The 13,967-nt window shown below is 24.0% G+C and overlaps 1 protein-coding gene and 1 long non-coding RNA gene across 5 annotated transcripts in view; both read left to right on the top strand.

Moving 5' to 3' along the window:
- Positions 1–3,432, top strand: part of LOC111630096 — a 27,407-nt gene extending 23,975 nt beyond the window's left edge. Inside the window, exons 2-3 of the long non-coding RNA XR_002757454.1 lie at positions 1,189–1,386; positions 3,298–3,432. This is a non-coding gene — a long non-coding RNA (uncharacterized LOC111630096). The remainder of the gene's footprint in view (positions 1–1,188; positions 1,387–3,297) is intronic.
- A 6,852-nt stretch (positions 3,433–10,284) lies between these two features.
- Positions 10,285–13,967, top strand: part of LOC111630062 (calcium-transporting ATPase sarcoplasmic/endoplasmic reticulum type-like) — a 45,992-nt gene continuing 42,309 nt past the window's right edge. For all 4 annotated transcript variants that reach the window (XM_023374088.1, XM_023374104.1, XM_023374096.1 and 1 more), the window contains exons 1-3: positions 10,285–10,307; positions 10,991–11,188; positions 13,100–13,117. In XM_023374088.1, coding sequence (XP_023229856.1) covers positions 11,071–11,188; positions 13,100–13,117 — 136 coding nt within the window. In that variant the 5' untranslated portion in view covers positions 10,285–10,307; positions 10,991–11,070. The remainder of the gene's footprint in view (positions 10,308–10,990; positions 11,189–13,099; positions 13,118–13,967) is intronic.

Raw genomic sequence — 13,967 nt, 5'->3', positions numbered from 1 at the left:
TATATATTTTCAATTATCAGAATATCTTTAATAGTTTAATCTCTAATAGTTTTTTATTGATTGACTAATGATATATATGATAAAATTATGTATTCTGCTTAATGTATAATATTTAGTATGTAATACAAAAGAGAAATATATAAATATTTTTATATCTCTTTTGATATTAATCTCTTTATACATATTTATATTTTTCATTCAAATTGTTTTATAACTAAGTAATTATAGATCATATTTAAAATACTTTGCAGTAGTAATGGAGTTATTAATAAATTATCATTAGGCTTATACCTATTTTATATGTTGCTTCTTAGTTATAACTTGTTGATATATTTTTCTTTTCCCTCTCTTTCATTTAACTAGTGCAGTATGTCACATGTGGGATTTATTATAACTTATATTTTCAGAAATAAATACATTTTAGAAAATAATTAGAAAAACAGTACACTTTGCTGATAGCAGTAAAGCAAACTGTACTCTTGTATTTAAAACAAATGTTTTACATCTATTTAACAGATCATTCTTAGTTTATAATTCTAAACTGGATTTTAAATGTATTATAAAAATTGAAATAAAACATTTGAACCATAGTATTTCCAAACAATTTTAAAATAAGGAGTAATAACTAAGCACATTTTTTTGTGATAATTCCCTTATCACTAACTTCTATAATAATGATAGTGGTTCTCAATCTCAGGCATTTTAACAGATTATGTAATATTGGTTTTTCCAAAATATTTTGTGAAGCCAAATCTTACTAATGGCAAAATTAGATGGAATGATTAATCATCAAATTAATGAATTTAAGAATAATTAATGAATTCTTTTAATCATCGGCAGTTTGTTTAATGATGTGGGTCATAAAATTCATGCTATAATCAGAAGCAGGTATACAAATATTAAAATTTCACATATTTTCTAAGGAAATTTTTTAGAAAATTAAAATTAATAAAACAGTAAACTAAAGTACTTTACTAATTTTATTATACAGTAATTTAATTTTAGAATTTCTGGTATAAAAGAAATATTAATAAATATTAACATATATGCTAGCTTTTAAAAAGGAAGTTTTACGAAAAAATTAGATGATAAATTTAATAAATGATTCTTAATTTAAATTTTTAAATAAATGTTAAGTTTTTACTTAAGTTATATTTATTCATTAATTGATATTTTTCTTAATTTCAGATTGCGCACTGTTGAGTTATTTATAGTAAAGTTTATATTTTTACTAAAACTTAATATATTGTGTAAATAAGAATAAAAGTATGGAATTGGCTCATACGAAGAGTTGGAAAGAAATTACCGAGTATTATGGAACAGATATAGAAAGAGGATTATCAGAAGAACAAGTTCGGAAATATCAAGAGAAATATGGTCCAAATGGTGTGTAAAATTTAAAATGAATAGTTTTTAACTTATTTATAATTTAATTTTCTATTAAATCTTATAAACACTAATGAAATAGTTTAAGTACAGTAAATATATATATGTATATGTATATCATTGTATATTTATATTGTATATTGTATACAAATCAATGTAATAGCTAAAATTACCATAATAATGTGAATATATAAAGTATATCATGGATACAATGGCTTGGATATATCTTCACAGATATAAAAATCTGGCACATAAACTGGAAATATATACTAAAACAACCACTTCACACCTAAATGCTAATTCCAGGAAATGAACAACAAAAAAAATTTTTTTAATGTTTAAATGTTTTTGGCTGGCTGTCTTTCAGAGGCCCTTGTCAGGAAAAATTGCAGAGAATAGGAAAATAGTTTTATCTTTTTAAGTTTTCGATCAATTTTCTAATTTACAAACATATTTTAGCAATTAATAATAAAAATTGAACTATATTGAATACAATGAAAATAAATACATGAAAGCATTTCAATAATATATGTCAAAATAATTTAAATTACGGTATATTTATATAAAGATATAATTTTTCTTATTTATAATGTTCTATAGCTACAATTTAAATGCTCCATTATTTAAGATCAGTTAAATAAATAAATAGTTGACTGATTTTAAGTGATAATACACTACAAATTATCATAAAATTCCTAATGTTTTTGTTAAAATAATGTTATAAAATAATAATGTTTTATATCAGATAAAGTCAATGGCATAAAATATGTACTTAAAAATATATTTAATAAGCCAGGCAGGGGATGTATATAAAAAATTGTCCATTTTCAGATGCATTCTGAAATGCTTTCATTTCTTTTCCTTTTTTCTGAAAATCACAAAAGGAATAAAAAAATGTTGAGATGATCAATTATGATAGGAAATTAAGTAATTACACATAATTTAAATCAGCTGATACCATCAGAAATGAAATTAAGAATCTGATTTTTTTTTCTGATTTGTAATTTTATATTTTGATGATTTATTTATTTCAAGAAAGTCTTTTCATTACTGTTAAATATTAAATATTCTGTTTTACTTTTTATCATTATCAATTGATTCTATTTATGCAAAATTTAAAAGAGTTTTGGTTCATATTTATAAAATTTATTTATTCTGAATAAGAATTCCTCCTTTACAAAAATTGGCACACCAGTATAATAGTCCTATTAATATAATAAGTCCTTAGTTGACAATAATATAATAAAATAGTATAAAGACAGAAAGGCATTGAATTAAGCCATTGTATGAGTTTTGGTTTATATTCATAAAATTTTCTTCCTAAATATGAACATAATATTTACGTAGAGTAACTTCCTGTTGATTTTAGCTATTGTAAAGACAAAAAGTTACAACATTATAGTTGTTCAGGATTACTGTTTAGAGGAAACAATTCGATCCAAATCTATAAAATTTCATGCTTGTTCTATGGGTTTAATGTTTGATATATATTAGAAATATTTATATATACATTATATGAATGTATTTAAGCACTGATATATATACAAGCACATATTTATATGCATGTTTAGATTGCAGACAAATATGAATTTCATGGTGCAGCTACATTCATTTAAAAGTTTTATTTTTGCGTACATTATATCAGTCATTACAACCAAATAATTTTATTTCAAGTTGTTCTCCTATCTGTAAAATTTAAAACTAAAGAAATCCTGTTAGATATTATCATTTATTAGTATTTTGTGTGATATTTTATTAATGAAATATTTAAATGTTCAATTTAATTTTATAGTATTTTAATTGGATAATTCATAATTAGTAGAACATAAATAACTTAATTTTAACAAAATATATAAAGAAAATACTTCATTGTTTTAAAAATTAATGTGTGTATTTTTTTTATTATTTCAGAATTACCAGCCGAAGAGGGTAAGTTAATTTCTTGTACAGTATATAATAATTTTATTCATAAAAGTATTAGTAAAGAATATTCTAACAAAAATTTTTCTAACTATAAAATATCATATATTAAAAATATTAATAACTATAAGAACCATTTTTAAATTATATTGTTAGTTACTTTTAACTTTAGCTTTCTTTAATAGTAATAATTCTATTTTACTATTATCATCAATTTAAATGTTTAACACTTGATTAAATATGTATTTTAATATTATTATTATTTGGGATAAAGTTACTCAATAAAAATGATATGATAGTTTAAATTTAATTAAATTAAGTGATTATTTTTACTATTTATAGTACAAAATTGAGATTATCAAGTTATATTCCTATCTTAAATCTTGATGAATTTTTTTGGGGTCACTAAATAAATTTTCGTTGATAGATAATGGATATCAACTACAAAGTTTTAGAGCAGTGACAGATATATTTAAAATCATGTTTATTTAAATTTTAATGTTAAATAAATAAAAAAAAATATCTTTTTATTAAATAATGCCTATTACAGGTTTTCATAAAATACATGTTAGGTTTAATTAATTTTATAATCTTTCAGTTTAATCACTTCACTCAGTTTTATTAAAATTATTGTATGTAGCAAATATTTTTTTGTTATATGAACTAACAAAAATGTTTAGTGTCTTCAGAGAAAATGTATAGTAAAATACATAGTAAGATCTAAAAAATGGAAAATTTGGGTTATTTTTTGAATTAAATGTTTCATAAAAGTTCATTCAATACAATAAAACTATCTGAAATAATTCAAAATGGAAATTTATGAAATTTTACAGTGTTTTGAACTCTTACCAAGAAATTATTAAAATGAAGTTGTAAGAAAACAAAAATTTGTTGAACTTTTCAAATTAAAATTAATCTACAATATGAAAACTTTTATCAGGGATATTTCTTACAATAAATAAACTTTTATTTTAATATCTTCGATTTTGCAATTTTAGTAAAAAGGTAAATAATTTCATAATACTGCAAATTAGATTGCTGATAAGTGAATTGGGACAGTTGATCTGTAATAGATCTGAAATGATACATATATATGGTGATAAGTTCAGTTGTATCATAAGTGACAGAATATTATTGTTATATAATATGTATGCTTTATATAAACAATCATATATGTATAATGATTGTTTTTATAAAGCATTTTCTTGAAATTATTAACAATGTTGTAAAAATGTATTTATTGGTCATAAAAATTGTAATGAATCATATGATTAAACTAAAAACTTTAAGTTAATATTAAACATTAACTAAAATGGCACTCGTGTTCACAAATTTGGTTGCTACCTTGTTTATGCTAATATCTGAAATTTTCTGATATTTATCAATATTGACTGATAAGATATAAAGTATTTTTTAAGTTATGAAATAGTTTAGATTTTAAAGATTAATATTTGAGAGATCAGTAAGGATTATTAAATCTATGAACTATAATGTCACTCTGATAACAAATTAAACATATAGTTAAAACTTTCCCATATAGCTGTGTTTCTTTGCTTTACTATCCAATAATTGTAACGTAAAAAAATTATTTGAATACAATGTTTCTTTTTTATTAATTTTATCAAAATACTTTAAAGTACTTATTCAAATAGTTTGTTTCAAGGAATCAATCAGCAAATACTTATTTTTTCTACAATCTTTTATTATTTACTTAGTTTTGTATGTTAAAATGTTTCAAAATTGAACTTGTTTATATAAAACATTTCCTAATTGTTTATTTCTACCAAATTTATTTTTCCTGAAAAGGGATTCTATCTTTTAGTTTTTTAAAATATTGACTCTGAAAAGTATTATGAACAACTGAATAAAAATGGTATCCACAATAATGTCAAGAAAATAAGTAGCTAATTTAATTAATAAACATTAATTAATTACATTAGTGGAGGTATTTAAACTGGAAAGTAAAGTTTATTTTCTTTGTTTTTTAACTGATAATGTATAAGATTATAAAATAAATTTTATTTCTTCTTGATTTAAAACATAATTCGTCAATAAAAATACAGAATTGTAGGAACTNTACATTTGGAACTAAATATATCAACTAGTTAAATAAAATAATAAAAATACTTTTTATTTTATTATTATTAATCAGAATGAATTAGTATGCTTTTGAATGTTATGTTATAGTATAAGCATTTTGTTGTCATTAATTAAGATTTGTAAAGAAATTTGTAGTAGCAACCAGATAACATTAGATCAGTGATTCCTGAACTTTACAAGCTATTGCCCCCTTGGTTCTTTTAATTAAAATTGCCCCTAACCCATTTTCTTGACTATAACTCTTGTCTACAGTCACCATTCAGTACCCTGTCTTCTGTACCCCCCTGCAGTTCACATGCTTCATTCTGCCCCCCTTGATTTAACTATTTAGCCCATGTGACTAGACTGGCTTTGATTAGCCCACTTGACTGTTTATGGAGTACTTGATGTTATATAGTTTTAGAGGAGTATGGTGGGGCTTGCCAGATGTTGAGGAGCTAGTGATAGTGAGCATCGAAGCACACAACTACATGCAGAATGGCAGCTCGCTATTGCTTGCCTTGACTACCGTTCAACAGCATGGAGAATAGATTGCCTTGACTGCCATGCATCATGGAGAATAGACAGCAGTACTGGTACACAAGAAAAACTGTTTTCAGTCAGTAGAAGTTCCTACATTTATCATTTGTTATAGGCAGTGATCACTTTGCCTATAACATAATTTGCTTGCAAGCATGATGTCCACAAGCAAGATGACAACAGGAATTGCTGCTGTTGGGTTCCACATTTGGAGGCAAATATCTCGCAAAGGGTCGAGTGTCAGACTTTTCTTTATTTTTTGCTGATAAATATCATTAGAATGTCTGATCACTGTGCTATACTGACTGTTAAATATGCAATAAGCTTAGCAGAGCATGTAGTATGACTCCCTATTGTGCCTGGAAGTAGGTTTTTGGCTGATTTCGGTGGGGGCTATATCTCATGAAGGGTCTCATTTAGAGATATGGTTCCTTTGACGTTTTTCTCCTATGGGCATGCTTTACAGCTCTGTTAAGGTTCCAACAGTGTCATTCAAATCTGCAATCTTACCATGGTAGCCTCATCAGTTTGTCATCTGGAAAGTAAAAGTAATACGTTAAACTGTCACTCACGAGGAGAGGACCAGATGTTCAGGTCTCCAGTTTGAATGAAATTTGATGAGTATGTAGCTTTAAATACGAACAGCTCCTCATCTAAATATAGGACCCATTTTTCAACTGTTTCCAAAAAATGGGCCTTTGAAAATTTAGTGTTTGGCTTATGTCTTTGGACGTTTCAAATGCTAGCTGAGTGAATAAGATGCTAGGCACTGTAGCTAGATGATATAGGGTTTTTTTTTTTGGTCAGATGATTGCAGTTTTGTAAAATAAGCCTCTCTCTGCTCTGAGAGCACTAAGAGGCCCAATGATATAAATTCAAACCTATATCATCTAGCTGCAGTGCCTAGCATCTTATTCACTTGGCTATCACCACTCTGAGGCGTGACACTTGCAAAGACTTATAATAAGCTAAACACAAAATTTTTACAGGTCCAGTTTTTCGAAGTGATTGAGAAATGGGATCCTATTATTTGGACAAGGTGCTGCTTGTGTTTAAGGTTTGTGCTCACCAAGTTTCGTTTGAATCGGAGACCAAACATTTGGCCCTCTTGTTAGCAATAGGAATTATTTTGAATAATTTTTTAATGAATAATTTCAAATAACATATTTGATCACAATGTTTAAACAGTGTTTTGCATGTTCTGTCATGTCAAAATTTTTGTTTTAGTCTACTGAAAAAAGATCAAAGTGGAAAGAAAGTCATCCCAAAAATTCCTTAAATATTCTGTCAGTCAATAAAAAATCCCCAATCTGGAAACACTGGGCAGCATCGCACAAAACTACCTTCAGTTCTCAACATCACTTCCTACTTTTCTGCCCAAACTTGCCGCGTGATGTCATGAAATCCCTAGGTGCACAGGACTCCCATTGTATGGAAGCTTGACATTTTGCTGTTTTTCCTGAAGTGTGATCTGTAATTTGATTTCATGCTGAATGTTGAAATGAGCAGAGTAGGGTTTTTATCATCAATCGCAATTGTCAGTATTATATTTTTATTGCCATTTTAATAAAAATATCACCAAGTGGCAATTTTGGCACTATGCAGTATGACCCCTGCATATATGTTTCATTTGAAAATTTAAACTATCAGTTGATAAATAAGTTCTTCAAAATTTCAAACCAGATGTTATGCAAGAAAACATCTGGTTGGAGGAAAGCTCTAAGCTTTCATTTTATTTTTAAATTAGTTGATCATTTTTATCACAGTACTTTTTTACACATGACAAAATTAAAATAAAAATATTTGTTATTAACTGAAAATTTGTTCTAACATCTCGTGATTGTTTTGTCAAGTACCAAGGTACCACTGTATTTGTTTAAAGATATTTTACATTTAACATGATTTTGATATACACGGTAGCATTGAGGGATTAACTGTGTTAATCAAAGGATACCTGTAAAAAAGGGGGCTTATATATATTTATATATACTGCATGCACACATGCTCCTTTTTTATAGTCTGCAAGCACCACTATTCATTGCACCGAATGTTATAATTAAGAATTTATTTTTCAAAATAAAAAAAAAAAGTTTTGTGAAAAAAGTCTTGGGAGGTCATTTTTGACCATTTCTATACTTTCTTTCTGTTACAACAGCTGGAAAAGTAAAAATCATATTTGTATTTTCACATAAAAATTTCTCTTTATTCAAAAAGAAAATTTGAAAATTAATATTGTTACAAAAGTAACCTTGCATTGAGAAATCTTATGTAATTTATTTGGATTTAAGATTCTTAAAGTATTTAAAAGTATTTATTTTTGTTTTTGAAAGCATGTTTGTTTATAAAACAGCAGCAAAACAAAAAAACTACATATATAGAAACAGGTATGAAATTTGATATATCTAAAAAAAAATATTGAAACTAAAGTCAAACTATAATAAGAAAAGAAATAACAATAGAAAAAAATATTAATTAGTAATTTTAAAAATCTGGAAACCGTTAATAAAAGAAAAGTATAATTATTATATAAATATGTAAATAATTTTTGAATTAAATTATATGATTAAATATTGAAATGTGGTTTTATTCAAACTGCTTGTTTTTTAAGTGGAAAATTGTTTAGAGAAGCACTTTCAGGCTATGTACCTGTCATCAGAAGTTGACACCATAAGAAATATGATGATAGATGTATAGCCTGAAAGTACTTGACACTTCTGAAAAGATTTTTACTCCAAGAAAAAGTTTGAATTGGATTTACTTTTTCAGGAGCTTCTTTAGAAAGTTTATCAAACATTGATTTTTACTTTCTCCATATTTGATTTTACTCAATATAAATTATAATTAAGAAAATCTCTTTTTATTATATTAATAAAAAGAGATTTTCTTAAACCTCTCTTCAAAATTTAATTTCTCTATAATATTTTATACTGACAAATTCATTTGAATAACACAAATTTAATTCAAGAGTTAATTTTCACAGCTTTTCAATTTTTCTTTTATTCTATCTGCATAAAATTTTGCATATTATTCTATTATCACAAAAATACCATAAATTATTTACATTTTAAAGAATTTTAAAGTTTAGAATTTTTATAGGATAGTTACTTAACAATAATGAGATCTGTATTTGTAATTGTAACAAAAAAGTGATCATTGATACTTATTCATTTCTGATTTTATCTTTTAATGTTTTTAAGTATTAAGTTCTGTAAATTGAAGTTAATAACATACAGTATAATTAAAGTTCGATAGATACTTATTAAACATTACGTCTGTAATATCTTATCTTATGTTTTATCAGATTTTATTCTGTTGTTATTTAGGAATAGTGTATTTTCTTGAGTAAATAAAAAAAATATCTGGAATGGATAATAAACCTTTTTGTAACTATAACCAAAATTTGTGTATTTAATTAAAAAAAGAAGTGATTGCTTAGTTTTAGGATCCAAAAATATTATGTAGTATTTAATAAAAAATGAAATAAATTAATATTAAATGGTATGAATTTAAAAAAGCAATAACAAGAAAAATATTCTGTAAAAAAATCAAACTTTACACAATCAAGTCATCATAAACATATTCTTCTTTTGTGACTTATCTGCTCTTGTTAGTTTCTTATTACTATATTCAGAATTTCATCAGTATTATGATATATTATAAAACATGATACAACCAAAGGTTTCTGTTTTATAAATATTATACTTAAAAAAAATATATATCACGTTTTTATGTTTCGGATATGTTTAACCTGCAAATCTCAGGTTTGTCTCCTTAACAAAATATACTTCTCTAACACTGAAAGTGTAATATCTTCAGACCACTGAACCTATTTAGCTTCCAGCAAACGTGTAAAATGTATCAATTAATCTAGAATCTGATATTGCAAATTTTATTCCCTCTGTCCATGAAATAAAACTATATAATAATGTTATTCTTTTACAATATCTGCATTTGATTATTGTTTAAGTAAATTTTTTTGTTTTTTTTTTCTTAGAAAAGTTAGTAGTTGGCATTTAATTTAAAAATATGTATATTTATAAGTCTTATGCTTGAAATGTTGATTCTATTTCTTGAGACAGATCTCCTTTTGAGTTGATTTTTTTGTTGTGAATTGGAATTGGATGAAAGACACACAGCTTTACTTCTAAATATAATAATGTAACACCTGATACAAAAAATATAACCACATAGAAAAATAGCTTTTTAAATTGATTTCTTCAATAAAAATCAAATATTTATAATTAAGAATAATTAAGAAAAAACTAAGCTAAATTTAATTTTTTTAACATAAAATACCAAACAAAATGCCTGATATTATTTGATAAGTTACTACCCTTTTTTTATGATTTCAGATGGACCTAATTAAAAAAAGGAAATAAAAGGTTACTTTAATATTATAAATAATTAACGTCATNAAACTGGATTTTAAATGTATTATAAAAATTGAAATAAAACATTTGAACCATAGTATTTCCAAACAATTTTAAAATAAGGAGTAATAACTAAGCACATTTTTTTGTGATAATTCCCTTATCACTAACTTCTATAATAATGATAGTGGTTCTCAATCTCAGGCATTTTAACAGATTATGTAATATTGGTTTTTCCAAAATATTTTGTGAAGCCAAATCTTACTAATGGCAAAATTAGATGGAATGATTAATCATCAAATTAATGAATTTAAGAATAATTAATGAATTCTTTTAATCATCGGCAGTTTGTTTAATGATGTGGGTCATAAAATTCATGCTATAATCAGAAGCAGGTATACAAATATTAAAATTTCACATATTTTCTAAGGAAATTTTTTAGAAAATTAAAATTAATAAAACAGTAAACTAAAGTACTTTACTAATTTTATTATACAGTAATTTAATTTTAGAATTTCTGGTATAAAAGAAATATTAATAAATATTAACATATATGCTAGCTTTTAAAAAGGAAGTTTTACGAAAAAATTAGATGATAAATTTAATAAATGATTCTTAATTTAAATTTTTAAATAAATGTTAAGTTTTTACTTAAGTTATATTTATTCATTAATTGATATTTTTCTTAATTTCAGATTGCGCACTGTTGAGTTATTTATAGTAAAGTTTATATTTTTACTAAAACTTAATATATTGTGTAAATAAGAATAAAAGTATGGAATTGGCTCATACGAAGAGTTGGAAAGAAATTACCGAGTATTATGGAACAGATATAGAAAGAGGATTATCAGAAGAACAAGTTCGGAAATATCAAGAGAAATATGGTCCAAATGGTGTGTAAAATTTAAAATGAATAGTTTTTAACTTATTTATAATTTAATTTTCTATTAAATCTTATAAACACTAATGAAATAGTTTAAGTACAGTAAATATATATATGTATATGTATATCATTGTATATTTATATTGTATATTGTATACAAATCAATGTAATAGCTAAAATTACCATAATAATGTGAATATATAAAGTATATCATGGATACAATGGCTTGGATATATCTTCACAGATATAAAAATCTGGCACATAAACTGGAAATATATACTAAAACAACCACTTCACACCTAAATGCTAATTCCAGGAAATGAACAACAAAAAAAATTTTTTTAATGTTTAAATGTTTTTGGCTGGCTGTCTTTCAGAGGCCCTTGTCAGGAAAAATTGCAGAGAATAGGAAAATAGTTTTATCTTTTTAAGTTTTCGATCAATTTTCTAATTTACAAACATATTTTAGCAATTAATAATAAAAATTGAACTATATTGAATACAATGAAAATAAATACATGAAAGCATTTCAATAATATATGTCAAAATAATTTAAATTACGGTATATTTATATAAAGATATAATTTTTCTTATTTATAATGTTCTATAGCTACAATTTAAATGCTCCATTATTTAAGATCAGTTAAATAAATAAATAGTTGACTGATTTTAAGTGATAATACACTACAAATTATCATAAAATTCCTAATGTTTTTGTTAAAATAATGTTATAAAATAATAATGTTTTATATCAGATAAAGTCAATGGCATAAAATATGTACTTAAAAATATATTTAATAAGCCAGGCAGGGGATGTATATAAAAAATTGTCCATTTTCAGATGCATTCTGAAATGCTTTCATTTCTTTTCCTTTTTTCTGAAAATCACAAAAGGAATAAAAAAATGTTGAGATGATCAATTATGATAGGAAATTAAGTAATTACACATAATTTAAATCAGCTGATACCATCAGAAATGAAATTAAGAATCTGATTTTTTTTTCTGATTTGTAATTTTATATTTTGATGATTTATTTATTTCAAGAAAGTCTTTTCATTACTGTTAAATATTAAATATTCTGTTTTACTTTTTATCATTATCAATTGATTCTATTTATGCAAAATTTAAAAGAGTTTTGGTTCATATTTATAAAATTTATTTATTCTGAATAAGAATTCCTCCTCTACAAAAATTGGCACACCAGTATAATAGTCCTATTAATATAATAAGTCCTTAGTTGACAATAATATAATAAAATAGTATAAAGACAGAAAGGCATTGAATTAAGCCATTGTATGAGTTTTGGTTTATATTCATAAAATTTTCTTCCTAAATATGAACATAATATTTACGTAGAGTAACTTCCTGTTGATTTTAGCTATTGTAAAGACAAAAAGTTACAACATTATAGTTGTTCAGGATTACTGTTTAGAGGAAACAATTCGATCCAAATCTATAAAATTTCATGCTTGTTCTATGGGTTTAATGTTTGATATATATTAGAAATATTTATATATACATTATATGAATGTATTTAAGCACTGATATATATACAAGCACATATTTATATGCATGTTTAGATTGCAGACAAATATGAATTTCATGGTGCAGCTACATTCATTTAAAAGTTTTATTTTTGCGTACATTATATCAGTCATTACAACCAAATAATTTTATTTCAAGTTGTTCTCCTATCTGTAAAATTTAAAACTAAAGAAATCCTGTTAGATATTATCATTTATTAGTATTTTGTGTGATATTTTATTAATGAAATATTTAAATGTTCAATTTAATTTTATAGTATTTTAATTGGATAATTCATAATTAGTAGAACATAAATAACTTAATTTTAACAAAATATATAAAGAAAATACTTCATTGTTTTAAAAATTAATGTGTGTATTTTTTTTATTATTTCAGAATTACCAGCCGAAGAGGGTAAGTTAATTTCTTGTACAGTATATAATAATTTTATTCATAAAAGTATTAGTAAAGAATATTCTAACAAAAATTTTTCTAACTATAAAATATCATATATTAAAAATATTAATAACTATAAGAACCATTTTTAAATTATATTGTTAGTTACTTTTAACTTTAGCTTTCTTTAATAGTAATAATTCTATTTTACTATTATCATCAATTTAAATGTTTAACACTTGATTAAATATGTATTTTAATAATATTATTATTTGGGATAAAGTTACTCAATAAAAATGATATGATAGTTTAAATTTAATTAAATTAAGTGATTATTTTTACTATTTATAGTACAAAATTGAGATTATCAAGTTATATTCCTATCTTAAATCTTGATGAATTTTTTTGGGGTCACTAAATAAATTTTCGTTGATAGATAATGGATATCAACTACAAAGTTTTAGAGCAGTGACAGATATATTTAAAATCATGTTTATTTAAATTTTAATGTTAAATAAATAAAAAAAAATATCTTTTTATTAAATAATGCCTATTACAGGTTTTCATAAAATACATGTTAGGTTTAATTAATTTTATAATCTTTCAGTTTAATCACTTCACTCAGTTTTATTAAAATTATTGTATGTAGCAAATATTTTTTTGTTATATGAACTAACAAAAATGTTTAGTGTCTTCAGAGAAAATGTATAGTAAAATACATAGTAAGATCTAAAAAATGGAAAATTTGGGTTATTTTTTGAATTAAATGTTTCATAAAAGTTCATTCAATACAATAAAACTATCTGAAATAATTCAAAATGGAAATTTATGAAATTTTACAGTGTTTTGAACTCTTACCAAGAAATTA

The sequence above is a fragment of the Centruroides sculpturatus genome, unplaced genomic scaffold (genome assembly GCF_000671375.1).
Source record: "Centruroides sculpturatus isolate CEXI.00-Female unplaced genomic scaffold, Cexi_2.0 scaffold68, whole genome shotgun sequence".
Classification (NCBI taxonomy): Eukaryota; Metazoa; Arthropoda; class Arachnida; order Scorpiones; family Buthidae; genus Centruroides; species Centruroides sculpturatus.
This window is presented reverse-complemented; position numbering and strand designations above follow the sequence as displayed.